The sequence below is a fragment of the Blennius ocellaris genome, assembly GCF_963422515.1.
Source record: "Blennius ocellaris genome assembly, chromosome: 5".
In the NCBI taxonomy this organism is placed as follows: Eukaryota; Metazoa; Chordata; class Actinopteri; order Blenniiformes; family Blenniidae; genus Blennius; species Blennius ocellaris.
The window spans coordinates 16953686-16975878 of record NC_137654.1 but is presented as its reverse complement, the minus strand read 5'-3'; the positions used below and the strand labels follow the sequence as shown (position 1 = coordinate 16975878).

At 39.6% G+C, this 22193-nt stretch overlaps 2 protein-coding genes across 2 annotated transcripts in view; one reads left to right on the top strand and one right to left on the bottom strand.

The window, feature by feature from the left end:
* The window catches only part of LOC308130479 (uncharacterized protein), a gene marked incomplete at its 3' end in the record, with an annotated part of 50764 nt that extends 50015 nt beyond the window's left edge, over positions 1-749 (bottom strand). Inside the window, exon 1 of the mRNA XM_080496882.1 lies at positions 614-749. Coding sequence (XP_080353008.1) covers positions 614-688 — 75 coding nt within the window. The 5' untranslated portion in view covers positions 689-749. The remainder of the gene's footprint in view (positions 1-613) is intronic.
* A 3418-nt stretch (positions 750-4167) lies between these two features.
* On the top strand, positions 4168-11339 carry cd40 (CD40 molecule, TNF receptor superfamily member 5). Its single transcript, XM_080497329.1, has 9 exons — positions 4168-4268; positions 4767-4848; positions 6044-6166; positions 6257-6403; positions 6735-6828; positions 7286-7344; positions 8129-8224; positions 8323-8354; positions 9452-11339. The coding sequence occupies exons 1-9, from the start codon at positions 4179-4181 to the stop codon at positions 9689-9691; spliced, it is 963 nt and encodes a 320-aa protein (XP_080353455.1). The 5' UTR covers positions 4168-4178; the 3' UTR covers positions 9692-11339.
* Positions 11340-22193: the final 10854 nt, after the last annotated feature.

The following is a 22193-nucleotide window of genomic DNA, read 5'->3' as shown; positions in this document are numbered from 1 at the left end:
TTTTCAGGTTCCAAAACACAAAGGTAGCAATACAATCTTTATTCAGCTGTTCCTTATATGTCCATAATTGAATGATCTTTTACCTAAAACGTAAGTACAACATATAGGTTAAAAAATAACCAAATAAAAAATATTTTCCACAAAAGCTCCAAACACTGAGTTTTTCTAAATCTGAAAAACACATACCGGTAACCAATGTTTAGTGTGGGATTTTCCCCACATTCACAGTTTGATCACCAAAAAAAACACTTTTCTGACTTTTTACTGGAATGCAACGCACGTCTTTCCCTATCTGCTAAAGTTCCTGATTTGGGGAAACGACAAGCTGCAGGGGAAGCGGTTTGAATTGAGGAAGTAAGCGAGCAACCCTCCAGAGGCCGAACTACTGAACCAAAACTTGGCTGCACAGATCAGAAAGTGTATTTTCTCTTCAACCAGAAATACATGCAACTCTGCTGATAAGTCAGTGACTCATTTACAGATACGACGACGCACAATACAGTAAATAAACTGCTTGACACTTCCTGGTGAAACAAACAAAGAAACGAAAAAAACAAATTACTGTATGAGAGTCTCCCTTTTTTTCCTTCAAGCTGAAAAGTGTGTTCAGTACCTGTGGCATCATGTTTCCAGCCTGCTTCAGCAGCTTGGGCTGACTGTCTTTCTTCTTTGCTCCTAAAGTTGGCATCGCAGCAGGTGAGATTTCACACAAACAAATCCATGCAATGAGCAAGTTTGTGAAGACGGTCTTTTCTGTTTCTCACGCAATGACTGACGAATGGCTGGCTTCAGTGTGGGGAAAAAAAATTGGGAAAATAAAGCTGCAGTGATTTGTATGTCTGCAGCCTCCGCCCTCTTTCAGATCAAGTTCCAGTGCTCACAGGTAAAAAGGAGTGCGTTTTTAGTCACACCCACAAGTTTCTCGGTGAAAGCAAGCAATTCTTTTCAGGTAGCAAGTTTTGACCTGTCGAAAAACTTGTTCCATGTGTTGCTTTTCCTTTTGTATACAGTAGAGGGCGCTCTGAAAACTGTTCCTGCTGCACAGCAGCTCCAATGATCCGTCACAACTCCTGCGACTTACCTATATGTGAACATGTATTGCCACATTGACTGTTTCACTTTGTACTTTCGTGTTATATTGCATCAAGTATTTGTATTGTCCTCATAAAATCGAATAAAGTTGGACCTTGCACCTAACCCTCTGATTTATTGAGGTGTGTTTTCTATATTTGCAGAATGCAATTGTTTATAAACTATATTATTATTGTAGGAAAACCCAGTCAATAGTGGAGAAAACTGTAAGTTTTTTAGCTGGAAAACAAAGACTTTAGAAACGGGGAAATAGTTTAAATAGGAGCAACATTCTCCTCTTCTATTTATAAGTCATTAATTTCACAGTGTGAAAAAAATATGAAATAAAGGAAGCTATTTCTGTTTCTTTTTTTATGCTTTCAAACTGCACTGAAGAAGCATTTTTTTTTCAATTTCAATCACAATTTTCATCTTGAACCTTTTAAAATCAATTATCCCCATGTAAATTCTAAAAATATCAATAATTCATTTTATCTTTAGGTTGTTTAAACCAGTGTTTTTCAACCACTGTGCTGCGGCACACTGGTATTCCACGAGATATAGTCAGGTGTGGCGTGGGAAATTATCCAATTTCACATTTTTTCTAAAAAAAAACATTTACTCTCACAGCCGCTGTCAGCTGTGAGAGCAGTGTGCAGACTAATCGTGTATGAATACTGTGGCGAGCGCTGAGGAAGAATTGCTCTGAGTCGAAATTCTATTCTGCCATCTGAACATCAGAGGCTTTTATTTTGACATGAACACACGTAACCGGAACTTCATAACAGGATGACACTCCACACAACACATTTCTCACTCATGGTTGCACACCAACATTTAACAAACCAAACCAAACTAGACGAAATAACTAACTACAACTCGTAATATAAACAACCCACCAATGCCTGTCCCAGACCGAAGACAAAAAAAAATTAAAACTGTTTTTTTTCCTCACCTGAAAAACAAGCTTTTAGCTCAGTTGGTTAAAGCGTGGTGCTAATAAAGGCAAGGTCGTGGGTTCGATCCCCGTACGTGCCACACAGTTTTTTGCCCCAAATAGAGAAATTCACTTCTTTTTTTAACGCTTTAACCTGCTTTCGTACCACGTTCTTGCGTAATGACGAAGGTGTAAAACCCAAATTTTAATCAAACTAGTCCAGAAGTCAGGTTTTTGATGAAACCTTCCATTGCAAGCGCAACATAGCACGTCTTTTCGATTCTCGCACGTGGCTCTGAATGTTTCGAAGCTCTGTAGTTAAACTGAATCAACGCGGCTTCAATACATTTTCGGTTGGTGGTGTGCCTCAAGATTTTTCCAAAGAAAATTTTAAAATTTTAAACTCTGTAGCCTATATTAACAATATAAAGTCATTCTCATCAATGCTTTATCAACAGGAATCAAATAAATACAGAAAAAAGTATCTCGCGGAACACCAGTGTGCACAGTGGTTGCAAAAACACTGGATTAGATCAAGTGGCTGAGCAGGTGAAGGAATGGAATCTTTTCCAGAACAATTCACGTCCAGGAGGAAGGAGGAATGCGGTATTACCGGTGATAGCGCTTATATGCTTTTTGGCTGTCCCGGGCACCCGTACTACAACCTGCTCCTTAAGTAAAAGCAGGTTGGGCTTAGTTTCTGATTCAACTTTGTTTTAATTCTATGGCGATCAGAAATGTGGTCAGAAGCCAGCAACCTGCCCAAGGTTTGCGGTAGAAACTGTGGGGAACTCCTTCAGTTTCACGGCCACAGCAGGGGGAAGCCCCTTCAGAACACGTGCGGAGTAATCCCGCTCCTGAACACAGTGCAGCCCTTACTTACCACAGGGGAGGTGTGGCTGAGATCAGCCACACAGCCATACAGTCCCTTTTCTATTTCTAGAGAGCTGCAACAGTTTGTAGAAACATGTCACGTATTTGTAAATTGCACTTCGAGGAAACACAAACGCCCACGAAACTCCTCAGATTGCTCTGGTAGCACCCCCATAATACAATGATGTTTCAATGGAGCACTGGCAGTTCTTACAGTTCTACAGCACTCAGTTCAAATTTGAAACTGAAATATTTACGAAAACCTAAATCTCTGCACATTTATTAAAGTGTTTGAAACGTTATCTCATTGTTATTCAAAATCTTCTCTTTTTAGTTATGTTTGAGGAGAGGTCCACTGCTCCTATATTACATTCCAAATATTTGAAAACAGGGTATTCATTTTTTTGTTCAGAATGCTTCATTTCTCATCCACTTTTTTGCCAAGTAATTTTCTAATTTGCTACCTTTTTTTTAATTAAAAAAAAGAATCAATGAATGTGGACAATTACCGTAACCATAAGGGTTTAGTTAATAGTTTAATAGTTTACTTGTTTCAGCTGGTGTGATCTGAGCTGACAGACACACAAGCACCTACAATTTTCAGTCTCAGGTCTTCTTGCTGCGAGGATCTTCATCAGAAAGTACGAATGTAAAACATCCAAACTGTCAATAGAAAGCCCCCAACCCGGAAACAAACAGTGGGTCCTCTTGCGGTGGAGCAAAACCAGTAACTGCCTAACCAAGGTAGTAAAACCAAAAGAAAGTACCCACACTTCCTTTGAGGCACATGCCCCAATAGAAATGGTTGTGCACAAGTGGTAACAGTGAGGACTGACTGTACTGCAGGCTCAATAAGAGAGTAAACTCATGTAAACATCATATTCAAACCTTCTGATAATAATTAACTTTTTTGTGTTCATTTTTAAAACAGTGAATGCATTATATGCAGATCCATGTTCAGCACTGCTTCACAAAAGTGAGACTTAAAGGCACTGATATCAACAAATAGCCTCAAATGCACGTTTTGACACTGTGGGAGGAATTTATAGAAAGAAATCCACTCACACTCAGGGAGAACATGCTAATTCCACATGGGTCACCTCCTATACCCGCCTCATCCTAAATCTACCTTACTTTGAATGCTTTGGATCATATTAATAAAGAAGACCTTTTGACTGCTTTTACAGGAAATGGTCCAGAGAGAAAGTACAGTGTGGAAAAGCCCCGTGTAACAATGCCCCTCCCTCCAAGCAGTTAAAGGTTTGACAAAGCAGACCAGCTGCTCAGTGCCACACCGATGCTTGGAGGGAGGGAAAGACTACGAATGTTTTCATCAAGATCCATCATGTTTCTTTCACGTGTGCTGATTTTTGTTTGGGCTTTTATGGTAAGTACTCAGATTCTTTCAAATTCATGTATCTGCGGATATGAAATGACATATTTTGTGCTGTGACGAAAACCAGACGTGTTTACGTTTTGTGTTTTAATCTCAATGTCATTTTTTTTAAAAGGTTATGAGTAACGCTAATTGGTATTCTGTCGTGTTTTACATGTTTTAATAGGATCTTTAATCAGTGTTTTGTGTGTGTGTGTGTGTGTGTGTGTGTGCTGAAATTGTGTTTGGATGCATTGTAACGCGCATTAAGTTACTTTCACTTTCGTTTTCCTGGCAGCACCAGAAGGGTGGGGTAAGCATGACAAGGCAGGAATGATTTAGCAAAATATACTTCTCTTTCTTAATAATAACGGTTAAAACTGTCAAAAGACTGAAGGAAATGCATCTGGCTGCTTCGTGGTGCGTTCAGAGTGCGTACATTTTGTGGGACTTTCCCACCCACCGAGATTTGAGGAAGTTAATAACGTGTCCTGGTGGCTTCTTTTGCAGGCGATGGCCGCTGCTCAACTCCATTGTGATCCCATAACTCAGTATGAGAAGGACGGTAGCTGCTGCTTAAAGTGTGACCCAGGTGTGTAAACACAAGGTGACAACAGATGAGAGAAACTTGTATTTTTACAAGTTTACATTACATTACATATTTATTGCCATTTGCAGAGAAACAAAACAGTACATGTTTATTTAGAGATCTGCCTTTGTTACAAGTGAAACTAAAGTAAAGGTACACAAATATGCAGAAGGATTAAAGACATGCTGTACAAATAAATGAAATAGAAGAACTGTGACTCGTCAGCTGGGATCAGTTCCAGCATCTAGTTCCAGGTTGAAGGCATGGCATAGAAGTGCGATAGATCATCTTTTATCTTGTTTCAAAACTCATAGTAGTTGTGTACCTGAGTCCTCACTTTACCCAGAATAAAGTTTAGTGTTACAGTCAGCTATCTTTAATGTTACCTAATGCACAGACACATATAAGTTTTTCTTAAAAAAAAAAAAGAACGTGTCAAATATTTATGGCAATACTAACCATTTGAAGTCTTTCTTTCAGTTCTTCAATATTATTATACTATTTCAGTCCCATAATCTGTGGGATCTGCACTTTAATTTGTTGTATAGTTTGTGTGTTTCAAATGATTCGGAAAGACAACACATGATTTCTGGTGTTTGGCAATCGTGTCCCTCGGGGGTTAGTGTTTGGACCAAAACCTTTTATTCGGCGTCAAAGGTTTATTTAAGGTTTTAAAAAGCATTTGTTATTTGCTGAGGACACAAGAATTTTCTTTTCAGGAGACAATGTAGTTTTGTGTTGATCTGCCCAAGCACCTTCTTTATATATGGTTTGATAATAATAAACTGCATTTAAACTAACGAGGACTGCTTTCTAACTTATCCTAAATTAAAGGGTCCTTGTTTTTAAAGCAGTGAAATGCATACAATAAAAAATAATTTCAAGCAGCATCAGAACACCAAACAGACCTTTACTGGGTGATAGTTATAATAATATTCAAATGACATTTCAATCGAAACCCAGCTTCCAAACCAATATTTCTCCATTTACACCAATGTTTTCTTATTATCTTTCTTTAGCAACCACTTTTTTATTGTTTCATTGTTTTTATTGTTTGTTTATTTCACACATACCGAGTCAACTCCATGTTATAAATCTGTGCCAGTTGGTTTAGTCACAGGTCTACAATTACCAAATACACACGGTGTATATTGAATTCAATACTTGTACATTTACAGAAAAACACATTATTTTCCAGGTACCCACATGTCTTCAAGCAGCACATGTCAGGAGCCGCAGTGCAAAGAATGTGAGGAGGGTTATTATCAGGAAAATTACACAACTGCCACCCGATGTGAACACCAGGAATACTGCGACGAAAGTAAGGCCCGATGCACTGTGTCGAATACATACTGAGAGACCATTCATCAGAGGGCAAACATCTCAAGGCTGGTGCCTGTCTTTCTTTCAGATAAAAATTTCAAGTGGCGCGACCATGAGAATAAGAAGAAGCGAATCCCCTGCTTGTGTGAAGAGGGCTTCCACTGCTCCAGTGAGGTGTGCTTGACCTGCGTGGCACATAGAAACTGTCCACCAGGATTCGGTGCTCGATCCATAGGTATGACTTATGCTCCTCATAAAATTTACCAGAATGTTTTCACTCTAAAAGAAGTATGTCGGGCTGAGCACTTGCTTTTGCACAGTCATTGAATGGGAAAAAAATCTGTGTAGTACGGCTGTAAATGATGAAAGACTGCCTTACTGTTGTCGATCTACTTGCAGAAAAGTAGTTTATGACTATATAAAAATCACTTAACTTCCTCCACGCGATATATTCAGCTGCAGGTAACAGTGCAGCTAAGGGAGTGAGACGAGTGATACACTTCAGAACATTTCAACACCTTCAGAAGGAGAAGCTTATTATGCCAACAATCTCACTTGACTTTCAGGTAACCACACTCATGACACCGTGTGTGAAAAGTGTCCAAACGGTGAATTTTCCAGTAGCAACACCTGGAACAGCATCTGTCAAAAATGGAATGTGTGAGTATAGAAACTTGCAGTATTTGTACACATGAACTGAAATGAAAGTACTCGTAAATGAAGACAACAGTTGTTGATACTGATAGTGTCTTACGCTCTTTGATAGTCTAATGATAATGCATTGCAGTTGCTCTAGAATTTGAAACTAGTAAAGGATTCGACTATTTTAGGTTGGATTTCAAAGAACAATTCACACTTTTTTTTTAACCATCTCACACAAGAACGGATGAAGGCAGAAGAGGTAAAGAAGAGATAAACCTTAAAAAAAAGATTCACACTATGATAGAGATGGAGAGAAAGTCAACAAACATGGGGGTTGTTTGTTGCTTCTCTTTAGTTGTTACAGAAAAAAAAAAACCTCAGTTTTTGAAGTATGGAAATGTAGGCATTAATCTTAATGTGACTTTCTTAAACATGTGAGAATCCAGGACTGATCCTGTTATAAACCTCTTCACAGTTGTGAGTCCAACTTCTACAAGTCCAAAGAAGGAACAGGAGTATCTGACGTCGAATGCGGTGAGTGCTGCGACGGAAGATCAGTCGCCGAGATTTCTCACTTTTCCCTCATGCTACGTGTGCAGTTGGTGCTCAGACGCTCTGCTGTGGTTTGCAGCGAAACCACGCCGGTAATGAGAGCGTGTGTCACATGAATCTGTGTTGGTTTGCGGTTTCAAGCGTGGGATCGCCAGCTTTTAACTCAAAGGCTGATCATGCTGTTGTGAACAATCCACGTTGTTTTTAACGATATTTCTCGTCGAAGTCATTCACAAAAATACACACAGATAGTCAAGAGGAACAAGTTCTATGGTGAGAACAACTGTCCTGTAGTCATTGACTGAATAGTGTAGCTCTGATGCGTGTTTCACGAAGCTAAACCCTCCAATCATGTGAGACCTGCTCGTTCTTTTACCTCAGACATCACAACTGAATTGATTGTATATTGATTTTATGGACTGTATGGAGTTTGCATGTTGTCATGGGTAGGTTTGTAGCGTGTTTCCTCTCAGTGCTCCAGTTTCTTCCCACAGTCCAAAGATGTGCACATAAGGTCAATTGGTGACTCTCAATTGCCTCTCGGTGTGAATGTGTGTGTGGTTGTCTGTCTTTGTGTGTTTGCCCTGTGATGGACTGGAGAACATTTTAACGCTGATTTATTGTGAAGATTGTGAATTTATTGTGAAGCACTGACATTTCAATATTTAATTACTTTTAAAATTGCGAACCTGACTCTGTTGTAAACTATACTGGAAAATACATTTGAAAAGAAACTTTTTTTTTCTCTTTTATGCTTGTTCACCAGAGCCCACCAGGAACAATGTGATCCCAGCTGTGCTGGCCTCCGCTTTGACAGCACTCATCGTAATCATAGTATTATTCGTTATCCTCAAACGACGAAGTAAGTTCTGCAATAAACAGGTGCTCAACACAGATTTGCTATTTCTTACTTCACTGATACACTGATGTACTTTTCTTTCCTTACTGTTTTTCTGTTAGGTATACAAGGATATCTTAATGTGAACCCAAAGGTAAATATAATTTGTGTCTGGATTTGTCCTTTGTATACGTTGCATAAAATGCATTGTAGGAAATTAAGTCATTACACTCATTCGCAATGGATAATGTTGCTTCAAACAGTGCCGGTTGGAATTATATCAATCATAATCAACGTGACAGTACTAATAATAGTAATACCAATTGTAATACACTCCATTGTGTAATAAATAATAAAACTAATTGTCCATGATGTTATAGATCACAAATAGTTAATTCAACTCAGGAGAAAGATCTCATTTTGACACTGTTGAATAGTCGTTTGCTATCCCGCCACGCGAGTTTGCATGTTCATCCTATGCGTGTATGAGTGAGTCATACCCTTATCACCAAATGTATACACTGACCTTAGAGCAATTCGGAGTCATGAATCAACCTTAACCTAACACACAAACACACAGGCTTTCAAACGCTATGCATACATGGGAGAACATGGGCAGAAAGATCTTGATCACTGAGTCAGGTTGGGGATTTTCTCCCACAGTATTGTACAATCACAAGTATTTCCTTAAAAAAAAAAATCTTCATGTTCTTTTATCCAAACAGTTGAAAGTTTGGCCACACCCAGCATAACACGGGGCACTGATCATGTTGAAATGTAGTCTTGTTTCACATCAAATTTACCAGGACAACCAACAGGAATATACCAATCAATTTCACATGCTCCTAACACAATTCCAACACAAAGCTATTCAATTTGACACTACCACATCCATACGGGGCTTTTTATTCTAGATACATTTTGGACAGTATTTCTTTTGCCATTTAATGCCACACACACAAACTATACCACACATGAATGCAGAGACTCCATCCATTATTAGAATACAAATGAATGTGTATGCTTTTTAAACAGAAGGAAATAGGCTTGGTTTGAATTCCGTTCCATTGATTTTCTTTTGAAGTTTATTATTTAACTGAATTGATCCATAAGATGAAAAACAAACCCCCACAGGTGAAAAATCACTGAAAATGAAACTGTGCCTATGTCGTCTTGCTTTCTATTGTCCTGTCTTAAACACTTAAAAATATTCAGACTTTTTTCATTGTTGTACTGTGATGTTTTTCACAGAGTGACATTAAAGCGCATCCGGAAGAAAATAACAGTGGGGAGACACTAATAAATGCTGAGGAGGGAGTGCAGAGGAATCCTGTGGAGAACGAGGACGAGCTGAGCTCGCACCTGTCAAGCCTCCCCGAAGAAGTCGGTGTCACTGTCAATGGAAAACCTGTGGTTCAGGAGAATGGAAAGACGGACGTCCTCTCTCGACAGGAGTCCCAAACAGACACAACCAAAAGCTTTGGTTCCTGAAGAGTTATTGTTGTTGTTTTTTTTCTCCTTTCGTTTTAAAGACACCTCAGTTTCACATTTCCATCTCGCCAAGATCTCGGAAAGTCAGTGACGGGTCTTTTTTTATTGCATTTTACTGACCATCACCAGCCCTGCCTGAAGATAAATGGTGGCACTGTATCGTTGTTTACTCTGGACTCTTAGGTCTACAATAGTACCATTGGTCTCAACTAAGATGACAGATGCCAAATAACTAGTGTCCAACTATACCCAGTGAGTCCTGGAGGGATTCTAGGTGTCCGTGGGTTTTGTCCAGAGCCGGAGTGATTTTCACCCATGGTGGTCGGGCTACCAAAAGACTCCTGAAGTCTGGTCCAGGTGCGATAGCGCCCCACTACCCCAAGCCCAAGCTTGAGCTGACCGCACCAGAAACCCCTCCCCGGTCTGCCCAAATCCTTCACCTCAGCTGTGGGTGTTAAAATATGCTTCTCGGGTGTGTCATTTAGGAGGCGAAGTGCGGGTCCAGCTGGCCTGACCAGGGAAGGACAGAGTAAGGAGATGTAGCCAACAGCCCCTTTTGCAATATGGCATCCATTAACAGATGCATATTATTTGAACTAATACATAAAGATTTATGAAATGGTGACATGTTTTTCTGAGAGGTCAGTCAATCACTTTTTTGGACACATTGAAATGTATTCCATCAAAAGACTCTGCCACTGGTTGATGTTAAGGGCCTGCATATTTTTAGTGAGAGCTGTAAGTAGTGGATGTGCTAAGTTGTTTGTGATGTCAGTTGTGGTTAGATCACCACTTAGACACTCTACTAGATAGGTGAACGTTTGGTGGTTTTTGGGTTACGCCAGATTGGGGGAAGAGCACAAGGTACCACAGTGGATCTTGTCATTTTTCCACCATGCTGACAGTTGAGAAGCAATCGGTGTTACTCAACTCTGAATGCAGCCTGTTGTGTGGTCTTGTACAGAGTCTGAAAACCCCCTCGGATGTAGATATTTGCATAGTGTGTAATTATTGTTAAATTGTCTTAAACAATGATGTTATAGTATAGAATCAGAATCAGAATTGTCTTTATTGTCATTGTAACAGGTAGTCTTTAGCTACAGGTAAATGTAATTTCATTTTGCACTTGTGTGAATTTGCAAGACACCTGATGATTTTATTTTTGTCATTACTTGCAGTAAACATGGAACTATTTCTGCTTGTTTTTAAATCAATGAGCATGTTTACAAAGAAAATAGATTCCAAGGCATATTAAGAAACACATTTAACCACCATTGATTAGTTTGTAGGAGCACATTATGGTGGCTGCAAACAATATCACACTACTGAAGCTACAAACTGACTGAGCACATCAGACACAAATCTATAAGATATATGGAAGCTAATTAAAGTAGCAACATGTGACAAATTTAACTCAATATGCATGATAATTTGTAGTACTTTTAAATGATGTGGTTCAAAAAGCTATGGTCAAAATGGTCATGAAATATGAGCCAGGAAATGCTTAAGTTCTGAAAATATCCTTGTGAATTGCAATGTATGGTGGCATATTTGGTCAGTGCTGTGCATCCTACTAATAAATGATTATTGTTTACTGGTATTCAAATAAGTAAAGCTATGAACAACTTGGGCAAGAAACCTTTATTTTTCCACATGACTGTTTTATTGTGGTGTTGCTGTGACACATTGGTTCATAGGCAGTTTCTACATTTGTATATTTATTGGTTGTCAATGTGTGTACGTTTTTATTTAAGGTCACGTAAGTATAGCAAGATGATTACCCAACTAAGTGTTGTGCACAATGAAAATACTTTTACAGCAAATTCCATACATAAAATTCAGCTCGTATTCAGAGAAATTCTCTCATTACCATAACCATACACATAATTGATTAACTGTAGTGTTGTGCAAGTTACTGAGAAGTAGAAAATGGTTGCAGTTCATCATTAAAAAGCTAAGGATGTACTAAAATTCAATCCAGTGAGAAGAAGCAGCAACAAAACAGCCACAGATAAACTATGTGTATTGTGTCAGAGTCACTGTCACTCTGAGTCGCTCCCACTCCTTCTCTTCTTTAATTCGGGTTTCTCTTCTTAATTTGTTGTTTTTCACTTGTTTGCAAAGGCGGGATCTAATGTTATTCTCTTTACCACCTACTCCAGACCTGGACGACAGGACAAATCAACAGAGATCTCAGATGGTGAACTGCAGTTGTCAAAATTTTACTTACACACCTTTCAAAATGCACCTGGAAATCTGTCCATTGGTTGATTTCAATATGATGTTGGAGGCTCCTGCTTTTGTATTTTGTGAGAGCGAAGTGTTTGGCTGTTTTGGAACATTGGAGATCTGAGAGGTCCACAGCCTTACTGGGGGGGGGGATAAAGGCTGGGAACTATAATGCCTTTGTTGCAAATAAGCTATAATAAATAGCATTCTCCTCTATTACACAATGAATCTTTAGATATTGGAAAAGATTTTAGGGAGGCTGTGCCTTGTTATGAATTACACTTTTTCATATCATAAACTCCATATTTTATCATAAATTGTGTTATTTATGTATTGGTTTTTGTATTTATATATCCGTATGCTACTGTGAGAATAAAAGCTTTGAGGGTATTTTGTACAGAAATTTAAAATGACCAAATCTGCTGAGGCTGTAGTAACTATTATTTTCCTCAAAGTGGCGCTAAAAGCTCAGTGTTTTGGAGTGCTGTATCACGACAGCCTCACTGGAGGGTGGCAATATTTAATATAGAACTTGGAAAAATAACTGAAAATGACAGAGGAAATCACTGTGAATTTTGAGGAGGAGAATAAATAACAACAAAACTTTTTCTGTCATTTGTCACGACGATTTTGAAGTTTCAAGGCACTGTGGGAATAAAGGGGCTCAGATGGGTGCTAATCTGCTCTGTGTGCGTTCCTGTTTGTAGGGATTTGTATGGAAAGGTGAGGCCAAAGGATTAAAAGCCCGTGCATGGCTCCCAGGGGTGTTCTCATTATCTGCAGATAAAGGTAAACCCTTTGAATTTACATGGAAACTAGTGTGAATGATGGCAACAATTCCACCTCTACCTACAGTATACCTCAGTTCCTTAAGGCCTAATGGAAGTTATTTTAAATAATGGGGACATTTTTATTTGGGGGGTTACTGTTCAAAGAATATTTAATCCAGTGTGTTGTTCAATTGTAGCAGCATCTCTTTCATTTTCAGAGGTTTAACTCAGTTTAATTCGATGTGCAAGCTCACCCCCTACTCATAATATAACCCTGTTTTTGTTTGTATAAGTTAACATCAAATAAATAGTTTTTTAAAAGTGGCGAAATTACGCGAGAGGCCGATGGTTTATTTAGGCAAAAATATTTATTTCAAGAGTTGACAAGGAAACATAATTTACAGCTTGTTGGACAAAAATACATCTACATTTATTTACAGCAACACGACGTGTTTTCATCTTTGGTCTCACAACTGATTTAATCCCATCGCAAACTTCAGGAGATCCCTGAGAGTCTGAAAGTTTAAAGTGCAAAATGTGTGGAACGTGGAAAGTTTTTCCATTCCCGTCTAAAAGCCCATTTAAACGATCTCATGCGTCGCGTAACACGACGGAACAATCAGTCCGTGTCTTGAAGCCCACTCTGCCCACAGTTTCCCAGCGGGGTGGTAAATACTGTCCACGGGTTTCTTCACCGTCTCCGAGGTGGCGGTTTCGGCCAAAGACCATATTTTGGGCTTTTGGCTGCTGGTGTTGTCTTTACTTTCCAAAGCGGATGGATTGTGCTCAGAGTCACTGCTTTCAACTTTCTTTACAAGTCCGAGGTGTTTGCTTTCGCTGCCTGGCTGATGCGCCATCTCCAAACGCGCGTCCACAGGTGCGGAGCAATCCTCCGCGACCTGCGCGCAGGCTTCTGCGCGCTCACTTTCAGCCTCCGCCTCGCAGTCCAGGCGACATTTCTGCAAAGCACCATCCTCTTCGTCGCTGTCTGCCTCCTGCTCGTCATCCTCCTCCTCGTCAGATTTCCCCCTGGTCGCCCAGCTGACGCGGTTCTCCTTCTTCAGGCGCCGCCTCGCGTTGGCGAACCATGTGGAGACCTGCGTGAGGCTCATTTTGGTGATGATAGCGAGCATGATTTTCTCCCCTTTGGTGGGGTAGGGGTTCTTCAGGTGCTCGTTCAGCCAGGCCTTCAGCGCGCCGGTACTCTCTCGGGTGGCCACCTTGGCGACCCTGACGGGATCCTCGACCACTCCCGGCCGGTACGCGGGGTAGAACGGAGCTCCGCGCCCCAGGAGAGCGTGGTGGTAAGGGGACGTGGCCTTCAGTTCAAAAGCGCTGTTCTGGAAAGGAAAAGACAGTGAGAATGAGCCAATAAGCACGAAGAAGCAAAACAATCACATGTGCAAGTGAGTGAAACATAGATGCCATGAGAGGAGGAATCCCTTAACATTTTGTGGCTCCATAAGAAGTTTGTTGCAGTGAGTAAAAATCAAAAACTAAGTTCCTAAACTATATGCATTATCGAGGTTGCGGGATTTCAGCGATAATCCCTGAAGCATATTTGAATTTCAATATTATGTCCAATTGATTTTGTTAATTATCAACTCACCATGTGTGCGATGTGCCTGTGGTGCGGATATGGGATGAAGTTGTATCCCTGTAGTCCCGAGTATGTTATGGGAATCCCAGCTGCAATCGCTGCCAAATGCTGAGCCTGCTGCTGCGTCTGCACACCCGGTGGGCATCCCAACACCGGGATCTGATATCCAGTTGTCATACTGACGTTTCTCTCCAAGAAGAAGTTGCCAAATCCAGTTTGCGATGCGGGCATCTTTCCCGTGTGCGTCCCAACTACGTGTCTGAGTGGCGGCGCAACCTCCTGAACCTATTTATACACACCCAACTGCAAGCGTGTGAGAGAGAGAGAGAGAGAGAGAGAGAGAGAGAGAGAGAGAGAGAGAGAGAGAGAGAGAGAGAGAGAGGGGGGGGGGGGGAGGGAGGGAGGGAGGGAGGAGGGGGTTGCTTTTGACTGACACCTACGTTCAAAAGACCTGCAGCTTTCACTGGAAACAAATCCCATCAAAGCAGCTCTCCGCTGTTCCTTTTAGCGTTTTGGCGGAGAGGTTAAATATGCACTCCATAACGCAACACGGTCATTTCTGCAAGGAACTTTAGTTTCAATTCAAATGCACCAATTCGGAGGAGTGAATACAATTATTCAGTCGCGTCCATTCACAACCTCCATATTTTGTTATGAATTAAGAAAAGAGTATTGCGATTCCCTTTGTGTTTGGATAAAAGCCACGCTCAGCAACAGTTTATGTGTCAGAACTCAAAGGCCGCACGATGGAACTTCAATAATGGCTTGAGTGGCATTTGGGATGATTTATAAATATAGTTAGAATTTCACTTGGTGTCACGAAGGGAAGGCTTTGATGTATTTTTATTCGACGAATTTCACACTCGTCGCGTCTCGCACTAATTGCCGGAGAGCTTCGAAAAATCCCCCGATTCTAGTTAGCAACATCCTGCCAGTCTCCGTAGCTACTTGTGACACTTCATTACCACAGGACCTGTCACTTTGGGAATTCAATTAACTTACTTAATCTAAACAAAATAAAAAAACAAAACTCTTAAAAAAAAAAACTTTTACGCACGAATATAGGAGTGTGGGGGGATTCAGCTTTACTTTTTTGCAAGTCTTGTAAGAACTGATTGAAAAAATGACAATGGCAATATTCAATAGCACTCCCAGCTGAACCTTTTTATTTGTTAATTTATCGAACGGATCATAACATAATGCATTTTTGAATGTCAGATTACTTTGTTGTGCCAGTTTCGGCTGCAGCAAACGGTTGAATGGGCCTAATTAAACGAAGTTAAGCGAAACAGGTGTTGACTAATGTATATGATAATTGTGAGATAACAGATGCTTTGCGTGCGTGTGTGCGTGCGCGTGTGTGGAGGAATACTGGTCGTGATAAGAGGAGATTACACTTCTTATTCCGCTGTCCCCCTCTCATGCCCTTCAAAAGAAGCGCAAGTGAGCTCGGTGTTTGTGTTCAAAGGAGCTGTGGCTTCTCATATCTCCTATAATTTGACTGTTTCATCAATGATATTAAAGATGAGGTGCTGGTATATCAGGAGGTATTTATTTTCACCAAAACGTTATAAAACGAGAGCCATTTTAAAAGTTGTAGTTTGCAATACAACTTGACAAACTGCAAAAAAAAAACTATATTGTGCTTATACTCATGTGTGTATTGAATTTGTATTGCAAAACTACATCATCTGAACAGATTGTATTGTACTTGAGTACAACTAACAAAAACAACCTTTGACAAATAAATGTGGCAACACTTTTTAACACTCCTGTCTGCTGTAGGCTATGCACTGCTGGAAACAACCACATCTCTGAGCCCTGCATGACTACATGCAAACGATACTAAATAATATAACATATCTGCCACAACAAGGACATTCTTGAACAGTAGTATTTCTGAATTGATTTCACCAGAATTGAGTTTAAAAGTCTACTTCAAAACTCAAAATTAAAGAAGGTAATTGATCAAGCTTCAGCTAAATTAATGTAACATTTCAATAGATGCGCACCAAGCTGCTAAATTACAACTTTGTCAAACTGCTTCCACCTCTGAGCTGATTGTGTTGAGACTAAAAAGTGCAATTATACAAAGAAAAAAAACAGGATGTGAAAGAAGAAAAGATCTCTAGCAAATTCACGAAAGAAAAGTAGTGCCATACTCATGCATTGCGAGTACAATGTTTAAGAAAACTACACATGGTTGAATCTTGCAGGAATGCATGCTTACTGAAATGGCCACACAGAAGGAAAGAAACACTAACTTTTCTCACTTCCAATCTTTGATACCTCAGAAAATGCACAAATCTCACGTTTTAACGGACATTGAATAACTGGTCATTCCTATGTTGCTCTGAGTTTTGGAGTTTTTGTGATTTTGGGGGTCTTGGGTTGCTTGGCTATCTTTTTCATCCTTTGAATTGTGAACTTTGCCAAAACATTTCATCACTAATGGAAAATGTTCAGTTAGCTTCAGTAATGTTTTGATGTTTAATATTTGGTCACCAAAATGTGGGGAACGAGCTGCTGGTGGGAGCAACTGTTTAAAAAAAATGTCGTGAAGGAGGAGGAAGCAAGGGAGGAATTTATTTGGGTGGGGTTCACATAGCCTAAAGCAAATTTGTACAAGAGCAACAATGGGCCGACTATAGAGCAAAGAGAAAAAGGGCTTATGGCATCAGGAGTCGACATCTCGCAACACAAACAGCTCAGGGCTGCAGCTTTTGTAGACTTTCTTTTCATTCTCTTGGTGCTCTGGCAGCTCAGCCTCAGAGCAGGTGTTGGTTCTGCTCCAACAGGTTTCTGGTTCCCGTGTTTGCTGTTAGGATGTCAGTCGTTTACAGGAGAGGAAAGAAAATGACCAAATGGAAGACGATTGTCCCTCACACTCAAACAGATAAGAGCAGAGAGGATGGAGTGATCTTATCTCAGATAACACCTGAGACACAATGCTTCCAATCCGCCTTTATCTACAAGTTTGCTGCATATTCCACATTTCAAGTTGGCCAGCACACTGCAAAGTCAGAGCCCCGGTTGGATAAGGGGACAAATGACAGTGGCGTGTGGAGCAGGGTCGAGACAATAGACTGAGGTGTGACTTCAATTACAGGCCGTCCCCTACCTGCAGGCTGACAGAGGGACTAAATATGCAATTAGAATAGCTGGTGTGAACAAGACGACAAAAGCCCAGAGAGAATCCGCAGAGTAAACACCTTCTGGTCGTTAGTTTACTTTGGATGATGGTCAAATCTGACAAAGTTGAGAGAAACTCTTGAGAAACTGAAACCACGTAGAAGGTTCTTCACTTGGAAGATGAGTGTTTTCAGTGTGAAGTGGTCCTGCAGGATATTTCAGGCTCTCATCAAATTTGATAACTTCACGTTCTATTTCAAATTATGAGATCATAATAGTCGCAGAAGACTTGAAAACGATTTTTATGACCTGCTGAAATCAGGCTTTGTGAGTAGAATTTAGGTAAATATTGACAAAGAAAGACACTTCTTATATATCGACATAAACACCAATGTGTTTTGACCTTTACTTGGTGAGAAAAGCCTCATACTTACTCTTAATCCACAAGGTCACCTACTGATGCTCTTGTTTCAATCAATACCTGATCAGTCAAACTCAATTGCAGAAAAGATCCGTTTTTTTGCACATTTTCCACCTTCTGAGAATTTTATCCCATTCACACATATTTTTGCAACTATAATTGTGAAAAATATCTTATTTCGGTCAGATTTTCACTTAATATAAGGTTTTATTCTTTCATTAATGGCAATTTTTGTGTTCATATTGAATTTGAAATGTGAAGTATTTCAGTGTATGCTATATAACAGATTATAGGTGTAAAAATAAGTTGAAATCACACTTTAATTCTTTACAACCGTATATCAGTCATACATCCCTGTTTGCGCATCAACACCTTGCCTTATTACCTTTCCAAATCAAATACATTTTTCTTTCTTTTTTATTTCATGATGGTGTTAATGATGCGATACTCAGATACAACATGAAATATTAAATATACAATCAAACATCTTGCACAGGGGGAGTGATTTCACCAATATCAGTGATATTTCAATATTTCTGTTAAAAAACTTGAAATTATCTTTAGTCATCCAATTTGTTATTTACAAAATGATTTAGCACACATGACCTATTAGGCTTTCTGGGTGCATCTTTGAGAATACACAGCATCACTTGCAGTGGGTTAAGCACAATTCTTCACATCCCAGCCTAAAGAAATACACAAGTTACTAAATGCGGCCAGGAAGGGTTAATTTTTGACCTTGAGTCTGGTGAACTCTGGATCGAATCCCAATTGTCTGGAACAACATAAAAACTATCCATGTGTACATTGCAATGACTCAGAATGGCGAACTCTGCGGAAGAGCAGCCAACTCAACACTTTTAAGTGAATCATGTGCCAAAATAATAAGGATCATTGTGAATTAATGTTTGATGCAACAAACCACAGGCTCCCAATGTTATGTGAAGGTGAAACATTTCACAACAAGTAGTATATAAAAAATGCACTAATCTTGCAAAATCATGGTAGACATTATATTAAACTGCAGAACCTTATAGGAATTTTGAACTGAGTTTTGAAATTTCAAAACACAACTCCAACATCAGTGGAGTGTTTGTCTTTACATTTTCTGTTTTTTTTTTTTTACAAAAACCTAAAAAAAAATGATAATTTTAAGGCACTTAATACAATCCTTAAAAATATGGTTGCAAGCACTTATAGAGAATCTTTTAAAAAAATATTTCAACCTTAGTTTATGAATAATTTAAGTCTTAATTACTGATTGGTTTTTTTTGTTTTCAATAAATTTGTGACAATTTCATGGTTTTCTTTCACTACACTTTTTGGCCTTTTTTGCTTCACTGTACCTCATTCAAGATATCTTTGTGATTGAGACTTATTTTTCCACATCATTATCAATTAGCGCCATATAAAAATGAAATGAGTTATATTATGTAAAGCCCAAATCATATCATTCATACATTTCTTCATTACTATCTATGAAAAAAAATCACACTGCATGTAAAATATAATGCAATCCTGTTCTCACATCACACGCTGTTTTATAATTGCATTTGCAAAATATAAAGTAATCTAATGTATTACTGGATGCATTTGGTGAATGATTGAAAACTGCCAGTGTTATAAATGGATGTGTTCAAACACATTTTGTCCATATTTATAAGAGATATACTGTACATCATAATGAGGATCACTAACGGGCAAAGAGATGCTTTAGCAAAGCTGAGGGGCAAAGCACAGGAATGTGAATTAGAGATGCCACCACTTTATACATGATACAGAATATATGCAGTAAGCAAGGGAAGAAAAGAAATTGAGGGATATTTTAAGGGATGAAATATGTATATTGCAACTTGAAGAGCTATGCAGCAGAATTGAAACCGTCTGATTTGACTAATAGTTTTGTATTTCCACTGATAAAATGTCAACCAAAATGTAAGAATAAACCCTGTGAAGAGGAGAACGTCGATCGACAACACTACTGTTGTCATCGCTTCTATGAAGCCTCCAAGCAAAATTCCTGTGTTGCTTCCTAATGGGATTTTCCTGGGGCACCAACACAAATGGAGAGATGTAAGCAGTGTGAATGTTATCAAGCGCTCCCACCTCTTTACTATCTGTCCCCCTCTTCCCAGACCCCCTTCCACTCTTTGTCCTTTGTCATTACTCTTATCAGGACCACTCTATCATTCTTTCAAAATAGTCGTGGCACTGAAACCGCTTGCAAATGTAAGTATGTCTTTGTTTGGGGGGCCGGGCCGCGGCCCGCCTCTCCGCTCCCTCCCGGGTGCAGGCTGATTGACGGCCCTCTGCTGGGTGAGTGACAGGCGGCGTTAGTTAAACTGTGATGGCCTGTGTGACAGCTGCTGCTGCTTCTTCTGCTGCTGCTATCTTCCCCCACGTGTGTGTGTGTGTGTGTGTGTGTGTGTGTGTGTGTGTGTGTGTGTGTGTGTGTGTGTGTGTGTGTGTGTGTGTGTGTGTGTGTGTGTGTGTGTGCGCGCCAAGGGCCCCCAGGATCCTTCAGCTGGAGGCCCGGCCCAGTTTGGTGCAGCCTGGTCAGAGGGGGTCCCCCGGTGTGCTCGTTGTTGCAGATCAGCTTGTTATCTCGCTGCGGCCTGTTCCTCCACTTGAGCTGGAAGTTTCCTCCGCACATGTACAAAATGACGAAGGCGGGGAGGCTCTTCTTCATCGCTCAGGGGCAGGACGACCAACTGAGCTGTTTGTCGAGCCAAGAAACAAGCTGTTTCCCATCAGATAGCCAATCCAATCATCTTCATATGAACCTTTTTTAAACATGCTTTTAGTTTTTCGGTCCCTTGTATAAGAATACTTTCTGGAAAAAAAACCCACCCTGCAACTCTCTGCAGCTTCCACAACAAAAACCTACTAATATTATTCACATCTAACTGAAGGTTTTTATCAGTCTAAACTCATTGTAGTTAAAGATCATTTACAGTTTTCAAATGCGTCAGAACAGCAATAAAATTGCATTGTGACCTAAAAATAAGATTAATATTAAGATTAGAATTCCTATTCATTTTTTGTCATTGCATACACAATGAAATTCGAGTTCACTGAAACAATGATTGGAGTGAGTTATAAAAACTACAAAATTGTCTGTTAAAAACAAGAATTGTACACGCATTATCTGTTATCTTGGTACATTTGGATAATACTAGTCATTGCACATAGTTTATCAGTTTGTCTCAAGTTTATGTGAAGGTCATTGTCAGGTGTTAGTTGAAAATGTAAAAAAAGACAAGAGCTTTAAGAAACAGCAGTTTCTTTTAGAAAAATATAAATACATTTGGCAGTAGGCCCCTATATTGGGCCCTTTTTTGCCTGCATGTTTGACACCCCTGTGGAATCTATTAATGTGCAGTATTTGTCTGCATTTTGCATGAAAACAAAGGCCACATGTTATTTGCCATTTTTGCACATTGTATTATTGGTTTCATCAATTGTGCCACTAAAATTTTAAATATTTGCATTTATTATTTAATTTTATTCTGAAAATATTGGCCAGTGCAATAATAACTAGAGGTATTTCCTTTAGATGGCATGGCAGTGCATTCTGCTCCATTTGTTACAAGTTGTAACCTTAATAAACTCGTAATTGGACCAACATGTCCGGGCACGTTTTTGAAAGCAGAAGTTACTGAAGTGTGTCCCAAGGAAAAGCTCCAACACACCCTGGAAGAACTCTGCGACTTTAGGAATCATTCATTAAGAATCATTCATTTTGCAAAAGAAAGTCTGCTGTCAAGAAATCTCACACGGTAAAATACGGTGGATGTCGATGGAACTCGAAAATTCTGAAATGTCCCCAACAGCATTAATATATAGATGATTAATACTGAAAGTGTATTTTTTTACACAGCACATCTTCAATTTCAATCCTCAATATTAACAAAATACTCAGTTTTGTTTCTGTAAGTTCTTATGAACCGATGCACTTTTTAATCGACAAGGCCTTATTCTTTGTCGTGGAATGTTTCTTTTTCTTTTTTCTTGCTTCACTTACAATAATTAAAACACAGACGTGGCTCAGTTTTCCACATCGACTTCAGAGTTGAACAAACTGAAGTTCATGCTTGTATTATTTTTCCTCCACAGCCTCACAGAGGGCAGCTAATGAGGTTATTGGGCATCTGTGACGTGACATCTACATTTTGGCCTATTTGTGAAACAATGGTGACAAGGAAGCCGGGGACATTGGGCTCTGTGTTTTCCAACTCGAAATAACAAAGCCGAGCGGCCGCTGGTGGGAGGCTGTGCTCTCATGGAAATGAGCAACCGAACCAACAATGTAGCGCCTAATCTCTTCAGAGAGAGGAATCAGTTACACAG